General features: G+C 46.0%; 1 protein-coding gene across 1 annotated transcript in view; it reads left to right on the forward strand.

Moving 5' to 3' along the window:
- LOC138497459 (desmoglein-2-like) overlaps window positions 1-23,712 on the forward strand; it is a 289,004-nt gene that overhangs the window by 224,306 nt on the left and 40,986 nt on the right. The window contains exons 11-12 of the mRNA XM_069620959.1: window positions 4,194-4,421; window positions 12,626-12,856. Of these exons, the coding sequence (XP_069477060.1) occupies window positions 4,194-4,421; window positions 12,626-12,856 (459 nt within the window). The remainder of the gene's footprint in view (window positions 1-4,193; window positions 4,422-12,625; window positions 12,857-23,712) is intronic.

Raw genomic sequence — 23,712 nt, forward strand, 5'->3', positions numbered from 1 at the left:
GCAAATGGCAGAAAGAGAAAACCCATGAGAGCAAGACCTCCTTAGCCTGACACCTGTATCGGTACAAAGCCGAAATCCGGAAAGCAAAAAAGGCCTACTACAACTCCCGAATCCTAAACTGCAAAAACCAAAGCAAAGAACTTCACAAAATTATCTCCGAATTCACCAATCCGGCTTGTAACACAACCATCCCGACCGTGTCACAATCACTGTGTGACTCTCTCTCCCTCCACTTTTACTCCACGGCTATCGAAAGGACAAAAACTCTAACCACCAAACTGGCTCTCTTACAGTCACCTGGCAATCCTCCGCCCGTACCGGCCAGCCCATCAGCTGCCACCTCTACTCAACCAACGCTTGAATCCTTCAGTCCAATATCACCAGAACAATTTCTCAAACTCCTATCCGCCCGTAAACCATCTGGATCACCATTGGACCCCTGCCCAGCCACAACCCTAAAAGAAATCTTTACCTCCACCTGCGCAGGAGAACACGCAAGATCTATCATAAATGCCTCCCTTTCCGCCGGTATCTTTCCAGATGCATTCAAATTGGTGCACGTCAAACCTCTAATTAAAAAACCTTCGCTCGACCCTCTCGAGCCCAAAAACTACCGCCCCATCTCAAACACCAAGTTCCTTGCCAAACTCATTGACCGAACCGCCTACTCCCAACTAAATGCCTTTGTTGAAGCCAACAATCTCCTGGACCCTGCCCAATCAGGATTCAGAACCCGTCATGGAACTGAAACCACCCTAACCTCGATCTCGGATGACCTTAAAAGGACAGCTGACTCCGCGGGATGCGCCGCACTAATCCTTCCCGACCTATCGGCCGCCTTTGACACGATCAACCACTCAATCCTCCTGGACCGCCTTCGCTCCCTAAGGATACGTGGAACCGCCCTTAAATGGATAGCTTCGTTCCTCAAAGACAGGCACCAAATAACGACACTCTCCGACTTCACCTCCCAAGCCCGACCAGTCGACACAGGAGTCCCACAAGGAGCATGTCTATCCGCCCTCCTATTCAATCTCTACCTGATCACCCTCCCACCAATAATTCGTTCACACAACATCCTGTGTTACAATTACGCCGACGACACTTAACTTATTCTAAAAATTCTGAACGCAAAACCCAACTCCCGACCTGATATTGCATCCTGCCTCCTGAACATAGAACGCTGGATGACCCAAAGCCACCTCTTGTTAAACCCATCCAAAACAGAAATCATGGTTTGCGGCAACTCTGATCTTCTACCGCACCCACTACCCTGGCCATCCACCATGGGCAACTCACCGACACCCTCCAACACAGTGAAAAATCTTGGATGCACCCTTGACTCCGACCTAACACTCTCGCGCCAAGTCAACAATGTCTCAAAGTCCTGCCACTACCACCTCAAAAACCTTAGGCGCATCTTTCCATATCTCTCATTTCCCAACAGAGTTTCCGCGGTCCAATCAATCGTCATATCAAGACTGGACTACGGAAACCCCCTATACCTCGGAATTCATGCCTACCAACTGAATAAACTCCAAAGAGCACAAAACGCGGCGGCCAAAGTGCTACTTGCGCTCGGTCCAAGAGACCATGTATCCCCAGCCCTCAAGACACACTGGCTTCCAGTAGCCCGAAGAGTGGCCTTCAAAACCTTATGCCTCACCCATCGAGCACTACATAAAACTGGACCGCAATATCTTCAAGAAAAGTTAATACCTTATCACCCCACTCGCACCCAAGCTCAGCCGGCCTCCTAGTAATTCCCAAGACAAACTCAGTCAGGTTAGGCGGAGCATCATTCTCAGCCCTGGCCCCAACCCTATGGAACTCGCTCCCTCCCCACATCTGCCTAACTAAGGACTTAACGGCATTCCGCAAACTACTAAAAACCTGGCTCTTTCCCTAAAACCAACCGGTTCCAAACCAGCAACATCAATCATCACAATAACAACGACTCAGCAAACCACAAAATAAATAAAGTACAGCTAAACTAACCAGACTGTAACCTACAATGACAAACAGAACTAAAACGAGTAATGTAGATCTAAAACAGTGAAGTGGACAATAGGAATAAATCAGTGGGAATGTAGAAAGTGCAGAGAGCTGATGAACGTGGAGACCGGACGAGCGTGGAGAGCAGAAGAGTGTGGATGGCGTGATTGGACGAGTGGGGGAGTAGGAATGACTGTGATGAGTATAGATGAGTGTGGATGAGTGTGGAGGATGAATGCTGTTGGCGGATGAGTGTGGAGGGCAGTTGAGTGTGTAGGACGGTTGGGTGTAAAGAGCGGACGAATATGAAGAGCAAATGAATGTGGAAGACGGATGAATGTGGAGAGCTCATGAATGTACAGAGCGGTTGAGTGTAGAGCGTGGAGAGCGGATGAGCGTGGAGAGCGGATGAGCGTGGAGAGCGGATGAGTGTGGAGGACGTGAGCGGATGAGTGGGGAGAGCGAATGAGTAAGGATGAGTGTGGATAAGTATAGATGAGTTGTGGATGAGTGTTAGAGGATGAATACTATTGGCGTAGGAGTGTGGAGAGCGGATGAATTTGAAGAGCAAATGAATGTGGAGGACAGAAGAGTGTGGAGAGCCGTCGAGTGTAGAGAGCAGTCGAGTGTGGAGAGCGGCTATGTGCAGAGAGCGGAGGCACGTGGAGAACGGAAGAGCGTGCTGAGCGGAGGAACGTGCAGAGTGAAGGAGCGTAGATAGCGGAGGCGCGTGGAGAGCAGAGAAGCATGAGAGCGACTGAGTGGGGGGAGCGACTGAGTGGGGGGAGCGACTGAGTGGGGGGGCGACTGAGTGGGGAGAGCGGTTGAATGTGCAGAGCGGTGGGGGGAGCGACTGAGTCGGGGGAACGGATGAGTGTCGAGGGCGGATGAGTGTCGAGGGCGGATGAGTGTCGAGGGCGGATGAGTGTCGAGGATGAGAGAGCTGAATAGGAGACCGAATGAATATAGATGAGTGTAGATGAGCGTGGAGGAGGAGCGCTGCTGGCGGACGAATGTGGAGCGCGGATGAGTGTGGAGGTTGGTTGAGAGTAAAGAGCGGATGAATATGAAGAGCAAATGAATGTGGAAGACAGATGAATGTGGAGAGCACATGAGTGTAGAGAGAGGTTGAGTGTAGAGAGAGGTTGAGTGTAGAGAGGGGAGGAGCGCGGAGAGGGGAGGAGCGCGGAGAGGGGAGGAGCGCGGAGAGGGGAGGAGCGCGGAGAGCGAAGGAGCGCGGAGAGAGCGGCTGAGGGCGGGGAGAGCGGCTGAGGGCGGGGAGAGCGGCTGAGGGTGGGGAGAGCGGCTGAGGGTGGGGAGAGCGAACGAACTTGTGGAGAGCGAACGAACTTGTGGAGAGCGAACGAGTGTATGGAACGAACGAACGAACGTTGTGGAGCGGACGAACGCATGGAACAAATGAGTGTATGGGTGAATAGTGCATAGAGCGGATGTGAACCAAAACACATAGAACGGACCTGACCGCTCAGAATTGCGCGACGTGCATATTTTGTTTTGGAATGCAAGGAATCTTTGAAAGAGCATACTGCATATCACACCCCACGCTTAAACTCTCCTTACACCACCATTCAACTAGAACACAGAGATACTATGACACCATTCGGTATAACTGTTCTCATATCAACATCTGCCGCTCACCCCCCATCACTCCAAGTAAACATGGCTGGTCTCACACCCCCAGCCAGGCGTTTCTCCTCAGGCCTAACGCCGCCACACTCGGTCTGGATAATTCCAGCCAGACCGAACACATATCCCTGATCTCTCAACCACCACACCTACCGCTAAGAAGCAGCTACCACATGAATTCCGCACCAGCTGCACACATACCGGTGCGCACACGCACCTTTGGACTCTCTCTAATCTTTCCACTGACCCGAATTTCGGTTCCCAAGGGCGTTCAACCTACCAGCGCCTACAGACCATACCAATGGTATATAAGGCGCTATACAAATGCAAAATAACAATAAGTGGCATTTCTATTGTTGGTGTTGGTAACAAACTTTAGTTACTTCTGTTATGCCAGTGCCTGGCTAAAGTCTATCCCATGCATCCACAAAAGCCAAAGTTAGGTTTGCCAATATTTGTTACTTGTAAAGTTTTATTTGTTGCAGTCCACCGTCGAATTCAATTTATTTTGGTTAATTAACATTTGATATTTTTTCTTTTGTAATCGCCAGTACTTCCAGGGAAAACAGCAACAGGTACTATAGAGATTGAAGTTGAAGATTTTAATGACAATTGTCCAAAGATTTTGAATCCTGCGCAGACCATATGTGATGAAGTGAAGTTTGTCAATATTACTGCTGAAGATCCAGATGGTTTTCCAAATGGTGCTCCTTTTACCTTCACTGTTCTTGATGAACCTGTTGGAACAGCAAGTAACTGGGAGATTGGACATGTGGATTGTAAGTAATACTTAACATCTCTTAAGTTACAGAATATTTATACATCATGAAAAATGGACACGGTGTGGGGAGCCTCTTACACTTTGAAGTCTTAGGCACTCCACAGTGAACTACCTGGACCCTTGTTGTTTAGGGCTGGTGGGAGGAGGGGAATTGGGTATTTGGCAAGGTGGTGGTAATGGCTTTCCAATTGGGCACTCTGCTCTGTTGTGTACGCTTGTCTCAGGGGACCTACATCATCTCAGTTTAGAAATGTTCCACATTTTGCAATCCTGTCTTGAATAGAAAGCTAGACCATTGTAAATAAGGTTGCGATTGGTGCAAGAAAAGGTATTCAAAAATCTGTTGGTGCTATTTCCAAAGAGGTGGCAATCTTATTGGGTACCCAGTGTGCCAGCTCATTTTACCTGGATAATAAAAACTGCAAAATGTTGAGTGAAAAGCTAGATTTTAGTTATAAGACTTGTTTTTTTCAGCCCAATTGTTCATAGTACAATAACTTTATACAGCCCACAATTATCCAGAAACCTCCATTAGCGGGCTTATGTCATTGTCATCAATGTAAGCCTTGCAGTTGATATACGCCAGAGCGGAGCACTTGGTTACTATTATATGGCACTTTTTCTCTATTTCCTCTGAAATGTATCCAGAATGGCAATGTTTCTATTATTCACCCTGCTTTGTTATTCGGCACCCTTTATTCAAAAGGGATGCTGGATAATGAGGTTATAGCACTATTGTCACATTTTAGTTTGCATTTCATTCTGAAAATGGTCTTCGGGTACGATAGATGAACCCCTGCTTCAAAATAGCTTTTTTTTTTTTTTTTAAGTCGAGACTTGCACTTAAAAGAAATCGTAGATAATACTTTGCGCATGTCATTTGACACACGTCTCTGGCAAAGGTTTGAAGTACTTTAACTGCCAGTCTTTTCCTGTAAAGGGTAGAGAGTCGAGTGGATTGCTTGGTCTAATTGCTGCATTCGAAGCATTCTTAGTCCTACAATTCTATATGCCAAGTAGTGCATTGAAAAACAGTGTATACCACCCACATTGCTGTGGAATCAGGTTTTAGGGGAGCAGGGGACCCTTATGGTAGTAAAAATGAATATGCACTGCAACCGTTAAGCATTTGTGCGTTTGCTACCCAGGCTTCATAAGACACAGCTGTAATCTTCGTAGTACCAACCCCCCTTTACTACTTTATGCCCATATTTATGCGTGGCACAGTGTGGTCTCTAAACACTAAAATGAAAATTCTCCAAACTATTTTGCTGAACTTTGGGACTTTGGACTTTTCATTTTTGTTCTGTGATTCTTTTGACTTTGGAGTCTGACAACCTCCATAGGCATCATATTTGCATTGTCACACAGCACCTTCAGTGCAGTGGCAGAGGGGAGTCTCTTAGATTTCCCACGTTTAAATACCTTCTCTTGGTGAAACTACTGTTTCCAAGAGCAGTTAAGTGAAATTGACGTTACTTATATTTAGTAACTTTCTAGACCCTGCACACTACCATAGGGTGCTGGAGGGGTTACTTAGTATCCCCTTTGTCTAGTTTCTCATGTACCATTTTTTTGTTACCCTTTCTACAATTAATGACTGGTGGCAGTGCTTTACTTTTTACTACCATTGTGTGTTTTTTCCGCAGACTGCAATTGCAGTAAGACACCCATGGGTGCCCATTTTGTGAAAATGGCCCCAGTATTCTTTTTTCACAATTTCTTGTTGGAAATGTCCTTCTTGAGATTTACTCTGCACGCCAAACCAGGTTTGGTCCCTTTGTTTGTTTTGTCTTTGGCAGGATTCATGAGTGAAGCCCGCCTCTGGCTCCAGAGTTTCTGGCAGGGGCAGTAAGTGAGGGAGGTGCCCGAACCTCCCTGTACTTATTCCCCTTGGTTAAAAGAATGCACCCAAAGATGATTGGCCAGCTGGCTGTCCTTGGAGGACTGCCACCCTGCTGTGCGATTGACATCTAGGCTGGAATGAATAGGAGAAACTTGCATAAAAGGCGAGGCTTTTTGGCTTAGAACGCCGAGTCGACCACTGGACAAAGGAATCCCAAGAAGAACTTGGAAGAGATGCCTCCTGCAACTCCTGGACCATTGGTTTGCCCGGTGAAGCCCTGCTGAAGCTCCAAATTCGTTTCAACTAGAGATGTCCTGCCAGGACGATTTCTCCCCTTGGTTTGGTGGGACCAATCAACCCCAAGTGAACTCATTTGAACATCCTCTTGGAGCTGGCTGTACTTCTGCTGCTGGAACCGAAGTGCCAGGGAGAGGAACACCAAACTGAGTGTATCACTTGAGTGGATCACTTAGAAGTCAGACCCGAGAGGCAGGAAGATCCTCCGGACTTCCCTGAAGCAGGACTGACCACGCCTGAGCCACCTCAAGAGTGCTGAACCCCAGATGCGGGGAAAGTCTGAAGTGGTGTCCAAGAACCGCAGTGTTTGCTGTCAGATGCGAGGAGCTAAAACCGCCAAGTGCCGCTGAATTGAAGATTGCCCATTGCTGCAGCTGACCTTCCTATTGCGGTGCAGGAGTCCCCAGAAGTCCTCCCTCTTGTCCCCATGACTGAGGTCCAGGAACACCAGGAGCTGCACATCTGTACAGGAACAGAAGTCAGCTGGAACCATTTCTTCTAACCAAAGGTACTGTAAAGTTAAGAGGACTTACCTCTTGGGGTGTAGCCTTACAGAGTTGCTTACAGTTTTGCCCCTCACAAGCCTCCCAGTTTGTGGCCCTTCATGTGATTTTATTCCTGCAAACCTTTCTATAAACATTGCACAAGACGTTTACTTACCTGCAAAGTAGATCTTCATCTCCCCTAGACTTTGCTCAACTAACATTGCTGTCCTGGCTCACTGAGAGACTCTTCTTACCTCTGACTCTGTGCTTTACTTTTCCCCAGGAAAGGGTTAATTTACTTTGCATTGAAGGGTTCAAAAAGTAGTTACCATTTTAATTAAGTATTTGTTAACCTTTGTTTTATTCCCTTATCTAACCTTTGCACCAAACTCAGTATTGCTCTAAATGTACCAGGGATAAATCAATGTCCACAGCGTCCTACCAATTTGTCACCTCAGGGTGTAGGAAGTGTCTGCGTGCCATCCCCAATGGGTATCAACTGATTAGAGAAACTAAGAGTGTGTTTTGAAGTGTGTTTTGAAGTGTTGCATGTTTTGCTCCCTTATGAAGAAGTCTTTTATAACTGACTGTTAAATAAATTAATAATTGTTTAATCAAACCTTGAGTGTAAGAGTTTATTTGAACTCACTCCTGTGAATCTCTGTGTAGCCACTCTACTGCTCACATTGATGTCCCGGGAGGATAGCTCCGCGGCAACGTGCTTATCTTGGAAACAAGATGACACGAAGCAACACAGGTTTGATCCCCGGGTCCGCGCATAGAAACCTCTGGGTATTCACTGCGTTATAAATACCCAACTAAGACATACTCCTGTAACAGCGCCTCGATGCCCCCCGGGTTGTGTGGGCTCTTTAAAAATCTAAATTTAAAAAAAAAAAAATTGACCCTTCTTGAAGCCTGGCTGCTCAGCCACACTACCAACCTGTGTAGTACAGACTTATACCAAAGGTTGGGTTCCTATTGTCAGGAGGTCAAGGTTGCTGTAGTCTCCCTAAGGGTACTGCACACCATCTTGCCTAACGCACATGGAGCTTTTCAAAGTCTACAGTAGCACCAAAAAGCTTTTGACATTGACATTGTTGGTTCATTTGAGATGGGTTTCCTCGTTTTGTCCAAAGATAAACATGTGTTTGTAACACCCGTTTGTTCTTTTGGGTTGACCAATAAAAGATATTACTACAGTCACAAAATAACGTTAAGTAAGCTAACACTTTTGAAAACGTAAACAGTTTGGGGGAAAAAAAGTGTTCCCAGGGTTTAGAAAAAGTAAATCTTCAATTAGTATTTTAAAGTACTTTTTTTCCTACTAATAAAGAATCGGAAAGCTCTGCTTGTCCAACATATGTAAAGCCCAGCCTCTTGCGCCTAACCCACCTGCCTCCCTCTCCTGCACAATGCATCTCCTGTGTGATCAGCCCTTTAGTAATCAAAGCCCTTTTGCAGTCTCTGATGCCACTCTATGCAGAACCCTGTATATGAGGGGGCATACCCCAACCGTTGGCGTGAACTGTATTTCGCAGATGTGCACTATTCTCTAGAGGCCTTCTATATGCATGAAACGTTTAGGACCTGTCTCAATGATGCCAAAAGCAAATCAAACTAAGCCCTTTCATTACCATTCCCTAGGAGGAGATATGGAGAATGGGGTGCATTGAAGTTGTGCCCGATCCTCCTCCTGCTGCACTTGAGGGAAGTGGCAGATTCTGCTTGGGGAGATTTACAAGCATGACCACGCTTCCGTAGGCCTGGTACCAGTTTCTGAACCCCTTTAGACTTCTCTACGTATGTGCGTGAACTTCAGATTACGCTCACAGGGAACCACTCCCACTCATGGCCACTGCGAGGATGCCTATCGTTAATCTGAAGTGACGAAGTTCCAGATATGTTGTGCCTTCCACCTGAGCCCACCTGTTCCTTTCGAAGGCCACAGATCCATACTTTAGAACGTGCTGACCATATTATGTGGTGTCTGGATGACCGTCCTGTTAACAAGAATAATCATTTTTGCAGGGCACTAACGGTGGATACCAAGCTTTCTAGGGTGCACAAGTTGTAGGCAAGGGTGACAAACCTTCCGACAAAAGTTGTATGCGTTTGTCAGTCCTTCTGCGATTACTTTTCTGGCCTGTTTCAAGAGCAAGAAGCACCAGAAGAGATGTGTCTAGGTGTAGTCAGATCCTCTAAACACATAATCGGGGATTACTCAGATCCCAGTCTAGGGTGTCCCTTGAACGGTTGTTGGAAACTACCATTACACAGGTGCAGCAGGTGCCCAGAGGTAGACAGTAATGTTAGGGGACGTTGTGTTTTTTTTTTTTAAGACAGGAAATGTGTGTAATCTTCTCATAGTGAGACAGCAGCTCATTGACACACCCACAGTGTCTGCTTTGTAGCGCAGATCTAGTGACCATACAGCACATGTCAGTGGCGCTGAGGTGGACTGGCTCCTGATGCTCCAGCTGATGAGCTGGTGTTTGCTTTTAATCAATTGGAGAAGGACAAGTCTGTGCACCCTGAACTTGGTGCGGTCTATGAACACGATGGGGTTACAGCTTAACGCCATGTTGACCAGGGTGGAAGAGTTTTCAAGGATGCATTTTCTTCAAGGTCCAGGATGCAAGCATGGTAGGCAAGTTTATATGCAGTACCCTTAGGGTGCACTACAACAACCCTGACCTCCTGGCAGTAATAACCCAACCTTTGGTATAGGTCTGTACTACACAGGTTGGTAGTGTGGACGAGTAGCCAGGCTTATCTCAAGAGGGGTCAATGTGAGCTGTAGGAGGAGTTAGAGGTTCACAGTGACAGGTATTCAAGCAGACGCTTACACACAGGGTTTCTTGATAAAACAATTATTAATTTATTTACTAGTCAGCCTTCTTCGGAATGGAGCACTGTAAAGCACCACACAAATATACTTCAAAATTATACAGTCTTAAGTTCAGAATCTGTAAATACCCATTTGGGATGGCATACAGCAGAGACTTACACCCACAGGTGACTAATTGCTAGGGTGCTTTTGACATCAATATATTACTGTTGGAATTCAGATTTAGTTAAGAGTAAGCCAAAAGGGAAAAGATTGCAGCAAACAAGATACCACAAATATTTCTTAAGCAGGCAAATACTTTCAGATCCCCCAATAAGAGTCATTCAGTTAAGAGGCTAAGCCAAAGTCAGTAGGCAAGAGTATATATGGGCTGAAGCACTTCTTTGAAGGTAAGTAGAAAAGTCTTTGCACAATGTTTCAGAAGTCTTTGAAGGAAAAGATGAATCAATGTAGGGCCGCAAGTGGTAGACTTGTAAGTAGTAGAAGATGCAAGCAACTCTACAGCAAAGAGGTAAGTTCTCTTAGACTTTGTATAGTACCTTTAAAATGAAGAAAAGATGCAGCAGATGACTCCTGTTCCTGTGCAGCTCTGCAGATCTCCCTGTTCCCGGGCCTCAGTCGTGGGAACAAGAGGGAGTATGTCGGGGGACTCGGTCAAAACGTGCAACCGGCAAACTTCACTTTCAGTGGCTGTTCAGGGTTTCAGATCCTCGCATCTACCGCAAATAGCAACACTGCGGTTCCTGGCTATCGAGATGGACTTTCCTTGCTTCTGGGGTCCCGCACTCTGTTGAGGGTGCTCAGGCTTTCAGGCCTACTTCCTGGGAGTCCGGAGGATCTTACTGGAGCTCTTGACCAACTTAAAAGCAATGCACACAAACTGGTGTTCCTCTCCCTGTCTCTACGGTTTCCAGCAGCAACTCTGTGGAAATTCAGCCAGCTTCGAGATGGATGTCCAGGTGGTTTACTTTGGAGTTGATTGGTCACACCAACTCAACGTGAGAAGTCGTCCTTGCAAGGGCTTCTCTGTCGATGCGAACTTGGCATTTTGGCACTGCAGCAGGGCTTCAATGGGTAAACCAATGGTCCAGGAGTTGCAGCAGGCGTCCACTTCAAGTTTTCTTCGGTTCCTTCGTTCAGTGATCAACTCTGCCTTCCAAGCCAAAAGACTTGCCTTTTATACAGTTCTCTCCCTTTCATTCCAGCCTAGCTGTCAGTCACCCAGGAGGGTGGCTGTTCTTGCCGGAGTGCATTTGGGTCTCCTAGGAGACTAAGCACAGGGAGTTTCGGGCACCTCAATCACTTCCTGCCTCCCCCAGACACCCTGGAGACAGAGGCGGGCTTCGGCGGGCTTCACTCGTGAATCCCGGTAAAGACAAAACAAACAAAGGGACCAAACCTGGTCTGGCGCGAAGAGTAAATCTCAAGAAGGACCTTTCCACAAAGAAATGGTGAAAAAAGACCAGGCCGTTTTGACAAAAATGGCACCCTTGGGTGCTTTACTGCAGCTGTGAGCGCAGGCTGTGGTAAATGAACACCACGGTTGTAAAAACGAAACCACTGCCACCACCATTCAGTGAGGAAAGGGTAACATAACAGTTTTACATGAGACGTTGGACAAAAGGGGATAGATACTAGGTAGCCCCTACAGCACCATATTGTAAGATAGTTTGTGCTGGGTCTAAAAAGTTAAAAATGTAAGTAGAGTACATTTCACTTTATTGCTCTGGGAAACAGTTTATCCCAGAGAAGGTATTTAAACCGTGGGGAAATCTAAGACTTCCCTGCGTCACTGCACTAAAGGTGATGTGTGCCACAATGTAAAAGATGATGCCTATGGAGTTTGTCAGACTCCACAACCAAAAGTACCACAGAGGACAAAAATCACATTAAAATACATGAGTATGAAAAAGTTTCTTACTCTCTTCAGGTTTAAAAAAAAAAATCAAGAGCTCAAAATCCAGCAAAGTTGCTCGGGGCCTCTAAGGTAGAGGGAATCGACACATTTCAGAGAATTCTCCCTTAACAGCTTGGAGAAAATAGGATTATTTTATTGACATTATATAGAAGTGTCGTAAAGTGGAATGGCCTTTACTGCCTTTTTAGAGAATTGTTTTAGGAATCTCATTATGTATATGTAAGTGAAGATAATTTTCAGTTCTGGCTCTAAACAGAAATATTCTGAGACAGTACAGCTGGAGAAGGGAGATTATTCATATCTTTTTACCATTCATTTGTATACTCTTTTGGTTATTTGTGCTACAGACTTCTGAAATAGACCTAGATCATCCCTAGATAGTTAGAGGATTGACCCCATGGCTAGACGTTTTCCCACTTGGGCTCCTTGGCAAGGCAGTCGCTTCTTTGTTTTCCAAATGCCCCATACTTTGCATGTGCATGGGGTGGTAAATTGGAGGCGCATATGTATTGTGGTAAAGATGCAGGCCTATTTTTATGTGCCTGAATCTGGTGCAGTGTTAGTAATGGTAATGGGAGTGTTTTTAATGCAGAATTTCAGCGCAGCTTCTCAACCCTTGTTTTGCATTAAACAGGTTTGCTTTATATTATTGGTGATAATAGCTAATGCATTTTTAAAAGCACTTTTTATGCATGAACACGACCAATTATTTATGTAAATAAGCATTCAAGCAAACCGTTCGGATGAATTATTTAATTCTAACTAGATACCTGTTTCTGAAATTATTTTTTAATTTTGACATAAGCCACCAGTGCACAATTAATACCAAAGAAACTCCAGCCTAGGAGTTACGAAGTTACCGTACTTGTGAAGGATAATCAAGGCTTGAACTGTCCTGAAAAGCAGGTTCTTCACCTGACCGCTTGTATATGTGGAGATGACAATGCCTGCCAAACACGTTTAGTTGGCGACCGTAAAGTTGGACTGGGAGCAGGAGCTGTTGGGCTAATGATTTTAGCATGCCTGCTATTGCTGTGTAAGTATTAATTCATAGTTTTTTTTTCTTAAGTGCTGACTGTCTCTAAGATTTTCCACTTTATTTTATGCATTGCTTCCTGTTTCCTGCTATTTGCCCCTGCTTTTCCAAGGATGTTACATAGTCTAAACCTTGAACTGTAATGGAACATGAAATGTTTCAGATGTGATGTGAAACCCTTTTAAGTGTTGTTTTGTTGGCTCAGTCAACTTTGAGGAATGTCATTTTTTTTGTTTTGGGTCATACAGTGGCATCTATGGAGCCAAAACTAATGTGATGTTGAATCGAGCGAGTATGCCGTTTAATAATGTTAACGTAAATGCCAGTGCTTTGGAACGGATTTCCGTGCCCCAACAATCCTCCTGTTAGGCATTGGTTGGACATGCCACAACAGAACATGGGCAGTACCTTTGTTTATTTATTCCTGTTTCATAATGGTGTCACATTAAATTGATTTGTTTCAATCGACTAGACTGCCGAAGTGAGACAAAACAACATTTGTGTAATCTTAAAACCACGAAATAGATCTACCTTTGTATTGCTTCTCTAAGGTTACACATATTCAGGAGCAGACGCCAAAAGATTAGGTTCCGGTTACCAGCTTGCTGGATTGTTACATTTTTGCATGAATCCTACACATCTGTGCAGTAATTTCTGTAGAGCACAGTCACATTCAAAGTATCCCACTCGGTGTATTCTACTTCTGAATAAGATTGAAAAGCCAGTTTAGTTGCTCAAGTTATCTGTTAACTTTTTGATATGTTTTTCCCAAACATTCTTTTATAGAGCCAGAAGTAAGACTCGGACCATTGGACATCATGTAACTTCAAGAAAGCACATGACTTTCCCTCTTGCTTAGAGGGTATTCCCTTGCTAAGAAACTAAAAAAATAAGGTGCTTGTCAGAATAAACAAACAGTCTGTTAGGGAGAATTCTTAACTCTTCTACCTTGGAGACCCCCAGCTCTTTTGCTGGATTTTAGGACTTTTCATTTTTATCCTGGAGAGAGTGTGACCTTTTTCCCCACTCATTTGTTTTTCTTGGATTTGACCCTGTGATTCTTTTGGTTTTGGAGTCTGACAAACTCCATAGGTATCTTTTTTTTTACATTGTGACACACAGCACCCTCAGTGCAGTGTCAAAGTCCCTTGGGTTTCTCAACGGTTTAAGTAATTTCTCTTGGATGAACTACTGTTTCCAAGGTTAGTAAAGTGAAATTGACTTTACTTACCTTTTTCTCTTTGTAGACCCAGCACACACTATCTTACATAATGCTGGAGGGTTTACTTATTATCTCCTTTGTCTACTTTTCCATGTAACAATTTTATGTTGCCCTTTCTACAATTAATGGCTGGTGGCATTGGTTTACTTTTTCCTACCATTTTGTGTTTTTTGTAAAGGCTGAACCCTGAGCTGCAGTATTGCACCCATGGGTGCCCATTTTGTCAAAATAGCCCTGTTTGTCTTTTTTCACAATTTCTTGTTGGAAAGGTCCTTCTTGAGATTTACTCTGCGCACCAAACCAGGTTTGGTCCCTTTGTTTGTTTTGTCTTTGGCGGGATTCACTGGTGAATCTCGCCTCTGGCTCCAGTGTGCCTGGCAGGGAAGCAAGCAATGAGGTACCCAAAACCCCCTGTGCTTCGTCTCCTTGGTTACAGGAATGCACCCAAAGGTTATTGACCGGCTGGCTGTCCTTTGAGGACAGCCACCCTGCTCTGAGTGACAGCAAGGCTGCAAATGAATGGGAAAGAATTGCATAAAAGGCAAGGTCTTTTGTAAGGAAGGCAGAGTGGCCCACTGAACGAATGAACCGGAGAATGAAACGGCTTGCTGCACCTCCTGGACCGTTGGTTTGCCCGGTGAAGCCCTGCTGCAGTGCTGAAGCTCCGAATGCGCCTCAACTAGAGAAGACCTGCAAACGACAACTTCTCCCCTTTGGTTAGTGGGACCAATCGACCCCAATACAAGCTCATCTTGACATTCTCTCAGAGCTGGCTGTACTTCCACTGTTGCTGCAGGAACCGATTGGCAGGGAGAGGAACACCAGCATCAAGTCAATGTCTTTAAGTCGGATCCGAGCTCCAGGAAGATCCTCTGTACTCCCATGAAGCAGCACTGACCAAGCCTGAGCCACCTCAACAGAGTGCTGGACCCCAGAAGCAAGGAAAGTCCACAAGATATCCAAGAACCGCGGTGGTGCTATTTGCAAGTAGCTGAAACCGCTAAGTGCCGCTGATCTGAATAGTGCCCATTGCTGCTGCCGACCTTCAAACCGCAGTGCAGGAGTCCCCAGACATCCTCCCTCTTGTCCCCAATACTGAGACCCAGGAACAGCAGGAGCTGCAGGACTGACACAGGAACAGAAGCCAGCTGGAACTTTTTTCTTCAGACTCCAGGTATTGTGAAACTAGGGGTACTCGCCTCTTGTTATGTAGCATGCTGGTGCTCACTGGAGCCTTGCATTGGCAGAGTTGCTTGCAGCTTTGCCCTTCACAAGTCTTCCAGCTTGGGCCCAACAGTGATACATTTTGCATCAAAACTCTTAACCTTGTACACGACTTTTGCCATATCTTCAAGAAGGGCCTCAGCTTCCCTAGACAAATGCGTTTAGTTGGCGACCGTAAAGTTGGACTGGGAGCAGGAGCTGTTGGGCTAATGATTTTAGCATGCCTGCTATTGCTGCATAAGTATTCTTTGTTTTTTCTTTAACTGCTGACTCGCTCCTTGATATTTTTCACTTTATTTTGCGCATTGCTTCCTGTTTCTGACTATTCAGGCCAATTTACATTGACTGTCCTGGCTCCCTGAAGACTCTTCTTACCCTCTGACTTTCTTTTTATCTGATCTGTCCCTCAAAAAGTTATACATAAGTTACTTGTATAGCTGGGAAAGGGTTAACCTATCTTTCATTGGGGGATTATGAAGTACTTGCCTCTTTGGAGGAACTTGTTGCCTTTGTTTCCTTCCCTATCCTTTTCCTTTTGCCTTAACCTCAGTATTGCATTTAAGTGTAGAAGTGATATATCCATGTCCACAGTGTCCTAGCAATTGAAGTCACCTCAGTGTGTAGGAAGGGTGGGTGACATCCTCAAAGGGTATCTACTTAACTATAACTGAAGGAGTGTGTTTTGTAAGTGTATTGTATTGTTGCATATTGCCCCTTCTAAAGGAGGCTTATTTTAAAACTGCTAAATTAATAGTTTATCTAGAAACCTTGAGTATAAGTGTTATTTGAATACATGTCACTGTGAATCTCTAACAACCCTACAGCTCACATTGACCCCTCTTGAGATAAGCCTGACTGCTCAGTCACTCTACCAACTGGTGTAGTACAGGCCCATACCAAAGTTTGGGTTAACTATTGCTAAGTGTACAAGGCTTGTGTAGTCTACCACAGAGTTACTACATACAATCTTGCCTAACATGGGTCCTGCAAAAAAGTATGTCAAACCTCAAAGGTTCAGGGTGACAACTCTACAGGAGGTAAGCGGTGGGGGATTGCATCGCCACCTTAGATTTGAAAGAAGCATACTTTCATATTTCAATGTTACCAGTGCACAGAAAGTACCTCTGGTTCAAAATAGAAAACACTCCCTATCAGTTCATGGTACTGCCTTCTGCATTGCCTCAGCTCCAAGGGTGTTTACAAAGGTTCTAGCAGTGGCAGCAACTCCCCTGCACAGGCAGTCCATTCCAGTGTACCCTTACCTTGACAGCTGGTTCATAACCGGAGACTTTTACCAGACCTGTCTGCAAAACACACAAAAGACTGTAGATCTCCTATTCAAGCTGGGGTTCTCCATGAACGAGAAAAAGTCTGGTCCCAGTCAAGTGAAACAGTTTCTAGGAGCACTAATCCGAACAGAAGACTGGCTTGTCGTCTTCTCCAATGAGAGGGTTCAAAACATGTTGCTCTAGATCCCGCCGTATGTAGCCAGTCATTGGGAACCTTAGAGAAAGCCATGCAGCTGCTGGGGATGATGACATCCTGCATATTCCTAGCTCCACACACCTGTCTGCACATGTGCCCTATGCAGGCATGGCTCTCAAGCCAATGGTGTCAGGCAAGCGGTCAGTGGGACGATCTAGTGGTTGTCTCGACATCCCTCGTTCAGGCACTGCAGTGGTGGTCAAAGGGAAACCTTCTGAAGGTGACATTTTTTACCACCCCCGCCCAAGAAGCCACTCTCGCCACACTCATCCCTCTCAAGATGGGGAGCACACCTCCTAGAACAGACCGCACACTGCATGTGGTGTCCACCAGTAACATCCAAACACATCAGTCTATTAGTACTACTTGTGGTTTTCAAAGTCCTAAAAGCTTTCCAGACAAACCTACAAGGGAAGGCCGTTATTGTCCTTGCATACAGACAGCACCACGGCCATCTACTACCTGAACAAACAGGGGGGGGAGCACTCACTCTCCAGGGCTGTCCAAACTGTCTCGGAACATTTGGAAATGGGCACTCAAACGCGACATGTTCCTACTATCACAATATGTTCCAGGGGACCACATTCGTCTGGCAGACGTATTCAGCAGACTTGCACCTACCCGTAGAACACGAGTGTCGCTTGCAAGAACATATTCTACACAATGTCTTTGCAGAATGAGATCATCCAGACATCGACTTGTTAATAACAACGCCCAATGCCCAGATTATGCCTTCAGGTACCCTCAAACAGTCCAAGGGGAACAGACTCTGGATAACATGGTCTGGAAGCTTTGCCTACACTTTTCCCCCTATTCCCCTACTGAAAAGGATAGTTCATAAGATGCACCATGACCAAATCACGCTGATCCTGGTGGCACCAATGTAGGCTAGGAAGCCATGGTTCTCTCATCTCATGAAAATGTCAGTCTCCCCACACAGGAAACTACCTTATCCATACAACATGCTGTCACAAGACCTACAGTACATCTATGCCCTCAAACACTCGACATAGTAGCTCGGCTCCTAAAGTCATTGTGTTGGGCACCTGCAACTACCTCTAAGATGTATGTTGTGCGCCACGGATCCGTGTTATAGAAAGCAACCTGAGATCCTGAAGCGGCACGGGCAGGAGCCCCCACTAGCAGCCACCCACATGCTCCAAACCCGATGGTAGCACCGCGACCGCTACGGGCCATCCCTCCCAGGCATGGAGGTATCCACTAGCCCTGCAAGGGCCCCCCATCAGCCCACTTTGCCTCCTCTAAAAACTTACACCGCGATTGCATCTATGCCCACACCACTTAGCGCCGACATTCCTTCATGAAAGAAAATGTCGGGCGCGACATTTCAGGACTGAGTGCCGTGCTGTGTCAATTACAAGGTAGGCCAAATGCCTCTAGCTGTTGCTCTTTAGAGCATGACTACATAATTGCTATCTCTGCCAAAGTCAATTCCACTTTTTGCATTCTTCCTGCCAGGTTGCGCCTACAGATCGGCGCTCTGGCACATGTCACACTAGTCAACAGCCTAAGCATGACCCTGAACTTAGTTGCTGCCCTATGACCTTTTGACTCAAGCGTCCTTACCCGAACCTTAGGCGCTGCCCAATCTAGCCTTTATTCTACTCTGGACTCAGTAGCTGCTACTTTGCAACCCATGATACTCTTAGGATCGCCAATAGACCACAACTGATTGTGTCTGCCCTGATTTGTGTTGTGCCTTATGGTCGCCAATAGACCACAACTGATTGTGTCTGCCCTGATTTGTGTTGTGCCTTATGGTCGCCAATAGACCACAACTGATTGTGTCTGCCCTGATTTGTGTTGTGCCTTATGGTCGCCAATAGACCACAACTGATTGTGTCTGCCCTGATTTGTGTTGTGCCTTTCGTCTTATGGCCCTTGCCTTTCACTGCCAATTTGATCTTAGGTGACCCCTGTCTATGTACATGGTTGTTGTGCCACCTAGCTCTTCTCTCTCACCTAGGTTACCAGGACTGTCATCATGCACGTCAGTGTACTCCTTCCATTACTCTACACACTATCCCTTCGACTCGCCCAAGTTCTCCAGCTACCTACGGTAACAACCTCCACACTCTGGGTTAAAATGGACCAGCCTTCTACCAGCATGGCATCCCCACAACCTCTCGTGTCACCTAGAATGAGCCTGGCAGCACCCGCTGTAGGCCATACCAACCAATACCTCAACGACCCAGCTTTATGGTTGGATCACTTTGCTAGGAAACCTACACCTAACCAACCCTGCCCCCTCTCTCTTAGAAATAAGAGACTAGGCACCAGATTACGCCTACGCCACGTCCGTCACATCACCAGGAAACAAACCCCCCTCTCTCCTGGATCTCTGTCAACTGCCACCACATGCAAACCCAGCACCACCACCGAGGTTAAACTGCCCATGTTCAAAGGTGCCCTTATTAATGCTAGATCCCTCACTGCACACGCACTTGACATAGCTGACCTCATCACCACGTCTGACCTTGACTTCATAGCTGTCTCCGAAACATGGCTTCATGCCGCATCTGGCCCCTTACTAGCGTTAGCCCTACCGCCGAACTACGGCATCACACGATGTGACCGCTCCACCGCCTCTTCCAAATGCGGCGGTGTGGCCTTCATCCATAAAAATACTCTTGACCTAAGAGTGTTACCTGATTCCAAACTCACATCAGCTGAATTGCTGTCTGTCAAACTAGAACTCACACCTAACCAAACAGCCACCATGCACCTAATCTATAGACCTCCAGGACCCGCACCAACCTTTGTCAGTGAAATCTCCACTCTCCTCCTCAACAATACAAAGAACAATTCGCAAACAATCATCCTAGGCGACCTTAACTTAGGTCTTGGTGACTTAAAAGATCCTGTGGCCTCTGACCTGGAGAACGCACTATCTGACCTTGGCCTTACCATATACATCCAAGAGCCTACCCATATTAAAGGTAGAACACTTGACTGGGTAGCTGGCTCCAATTGCAATATCAAGGTCCTTAACAATACCCCCTGTCTATGGTCCGACCATCACATTATAACTTTCAACATTGAAGCCACACCACGAATCCCGTCGCCATTAGCCCCAGCACTCCCAACTAGAAGCAAAAAAGATATAACCAAGGAGAAACTCCTCCCATTGTTACTCCCGTCCCTTAACACAACCACCAACTCTTACTCTGATCCAACCTCACTAGCACACACCTACAACCAAACAATGCGAACTGCCATTGATTCTATAGCACCTCTCAAACTTAGAAAGGCTAAACCTCAAGCTTATCTTAATTCATGGTTCACACCACAGTTAAGATTGCTCCGCAAAGCTAAACGCTGTGCCGAAAATCGATGGAAAAGCCACCCCTCAGACGAGCATAAAGACAGTTTCCTTCTAGCCTCACTCTCCTACAAAGATGCCATCATCACGGCAAAAAAGGAATCTTTCAACAACCGCATTATACAAGCCGACTCGAACACCAAGGAACTCTTTAAAATCCTAAGAGAGCTTGAAACTCCAGTCGCCCCCCCTGACGCATGCGTGAAAGATAGTAAATGGTGTGCCAACATCCAAGCAGCCTTACTAAATAAAATCTCCACACTACAAGACAAAATCAAAGATAAACAGGACAGCCTGAAGCGCGACAACCGCGTTCTTTCCCTCACTAAGGCCCCCTTGCCAGACTCTGCCAATATCACACCATTCGCATTCTCTCCGCTTACCGTTGCAGAGGTAGAAAATATAATTCTTAGAATTAAGCCAACCAACTGCCAAGGTGACCCGTGCCCAGCCTCTACTATCAAGGACTCAGCGCATGAGTTGGCCCCATTTATCACGGCCTTCATCAACTCTTCCTTTCAAACAGGTATCGTCCCGGACAATCTGGAGGACGCTTGGGTTATCCCACTGCTTAAAAAACCTTCCCTAGACCCTAATATTCCCACTAACTTCCGACCTATCACCACTGTACCATTTCTGCTCAAGATCCTAGACCGTGCAGCATACTTTCAGATCCAAAATTACTTGGAAACTAATAACTTGCTAGGTCTACAACAATCTGGTTTCCGCCCCAGACACGGGACAGAGACCGCATTATTAGACCTTAAAACTCAAATCGAGGTTCTAAAGGATCAAGGCAAACTAGCAATGCTACTACTTCTCGACCTTTCAGCCGCATTCGATCTGGTCAACCATCAGATCCTGTGCGAGCACCTCCATTCCGCTGCCAACTTCTCTTCCTCGGCTGCGGCTTGGATCAAATCTTTCCTGAGCAACAGATCCATGAGAGTCTTTGCCCCATCCGCAGCCGCGGACCCTTCCCCGATTCACTGTGGCGTTCCTCAGGGATCTTGTGTGTCACCTACACTCTATAACATTTTCACGAAACCACTCTTTGATGTGCTTGACTATCTGGGTGTCTCCTATACTAACTATGCGGACGACACCCAGATACTCATCCCCATCACTGGTGATTATCTAGGTGACACCAAGGCCCTTAACGACGTCTACTTGGTCATCCAAGCCTGGATGGCCCAACATCAGTTGTGCTTGAATGATGACAAGACGGAGCTCCTGATCTTGGGCACTGCACAACGCCTGAGCAGACTAGAGCCGTCCTATCAGTCATTCAACATAGATGGTAATATCATTCGTGTCTCAAAAGATACCAAAACGTTAGGTTTCTACCTTGATGCCACACTCTCATTAACCCGACAAACTAATGCTGTCAGATCTGCGTCTGCATACACATGCAAACTTATCGCAGCTTGCAGACCATTCCTCACTACGTCTAACAGCGTTACGCTAGCGAGAACCCTTATTATGGCTAAAATTGATTACTGTAGTGCTCTTTATCTTGGCACCAGCCAAGAGAACCTGAACAGACTTCAAACGACACAAAACAACGCCATTCGTGCCGCTTTAAACATTCCCCGACACCACCACATCACAGAAACCAGAAGTAAGTTAAATTGGCTACCTGTCAAACAGAGAATTTCACTCAAAACACTCGCCCTTACGCACAAATGCCTAGCCAACAAAGCCCCGATCTACCTTGGTAGTCGACTGTCGCGCCATTCTACCTCCCGACCTCTAAGAACAGCCCAATCCCACTGTCTAGCGATCCCCAGATTTAAATTGCAAAAAGCAGGGGGCTCAAGTTTCCCCGTCTTAGCTTCCAAGTTATGGAACTCCCTCCCTGTTACAATTAGAGCGGAAGACTCTTTCAATACCTTCAAAGCCAATACTAGATCTTGGCTTTTCAACCAGCTTTAAGGCCGGCTTCGCGCTTCTTCCTGACCTACCCTGACTTGCCGACCGCTACTATCACCTATCGGCACTGAAACTACTGTACATATGTATATAAAATCCTCTTGTAAATGTATATGTTTCTTGGTTATACCTGCATATCTGATCCCATGTGTAAATGTTTAATGATTCTCTGTTATACCTGCATATCTGTAACCTTGTACAAATTGCGCCCTGATGCCTCCGGGCCTGTTGGTTTGCGCGTTATAAATAAAAAATACAAATTCTTGGAGAAGCACGGAAACCCAACAGACATTGTTACTGCAATAAATGGAAACATTTTGCATCTAGTGTAATACTAAAAACATCCACCCAATGGACTGTTCACTTAAATATATAGTCCTTTATCTAAAGCACCTCTTAGATTCAGGACTTGTTTTCAACTTACTTAAAGTCCAACTGGCTGCTCTATCTGCTTACACCACATCTCTGTTGGAGCGAATTCTCAGAAATGTGTTAGTTCCCTTCTACCTTAGAGACGTCCAGCACTTTTGCTGGACTTTAGGACTTTTCTAACCTGAAGAGAGTGAGACCCTTTTTCCCACTCTCATGCATTTTTGTTTAATTTGGACTCTGTGTTTCTTTTGACTTTGGAATCTGACAAACTCCATAGGCATCATCTTTGCATTGTCGCACACAGCACCTTCAGTACCATGACACAGGGAAGTCTCTTAGATTTCCCAAAGGTTTAAATGCCTTCTCTTGGTGAAACTACTGTTTCCATGAGCAGTGACGTGAAATTGACTTTACTTACATTTTGTAACTTTCTAGAACCAGCACGCACTATCTTACCATAGGGTGCTGGAGGGGTTACTTAGTATCCCTTTTGTCTACTCTCATGTAACATTTTTATGTTGCCCTTTCTTCGATTAATGGCTGGTGGCAGTGGTTTACTTTTTACTACCATTGAGCGTTTTTACCATGGGCTGCATTCACAGCTGCAGTATTGCACCCATGGGTGCCCATTTTGTCAATGTGGCACGGTCTTATTTTTTCGCCTTTTCTTGTTGGGAAGGTCCTCCTTGAGATTTCTCTGCGTGACAAACCAGGTTTCGTCCCTTTTGTTCGTTTTTTCTTTGGGGGGCTTCCGTGCTGAAACCCGCCTTTGGCTCCAGCGTGTCTGGCAGGGCAGGAAGCAAGGGAGGTTCCCGAAACTCTGTGTGCTTAGTATCCTTGGTTACTGAAATGCACCCAAAGGTGATTGGCTGGCTGGCTGGCTGGCTGTCCTTGAAGGACAGTCACCCTGTTGTGTGATTGACAGTTAGGCTGCGAATAAATGGGAGAAACCTGCATAAAAGGTGAGGTCTTTTGCTTGGAAGGCAGTTGACCACTGGAAGAAGGAATCCAAAGAACAACTTGTAAGAGACGCTTGCTACAACTCCTGGACCATTGGTTTGCCCTGTGAAGCCCTACTGCTATGCTGAAGCTCCGAATTCGCCTCGACTAGAGAAGCCTGCAAAGGACGACTTCTCCCCTTAGGTTGGTTGGACCAATCGACCCCAAGACAAGCTCATCTTGACCTCCTCTCGGAGCTGGCTGTACTTCCACTGCTGCTGCAGGAACCGATTGCCAGGGAGAGGAACACCAGCATTGAGTGAGTGTCTTTAAGTCTGA

This window comes from Ambystoma mexicanum, chromosome 5q (genome assembly GCF_040938575.1).
Source record: "Ambystoma mexicanum isolate Mex_15411 chromosome 5q, UKY_AmexF1_1, whole genome shotgun sequence".
NCBI lineage: Eukaryota > Metazoa > Chordata > Amphibia > Caudata > Ambystomatidae > Ambystoma > Ambystoma mexicanum.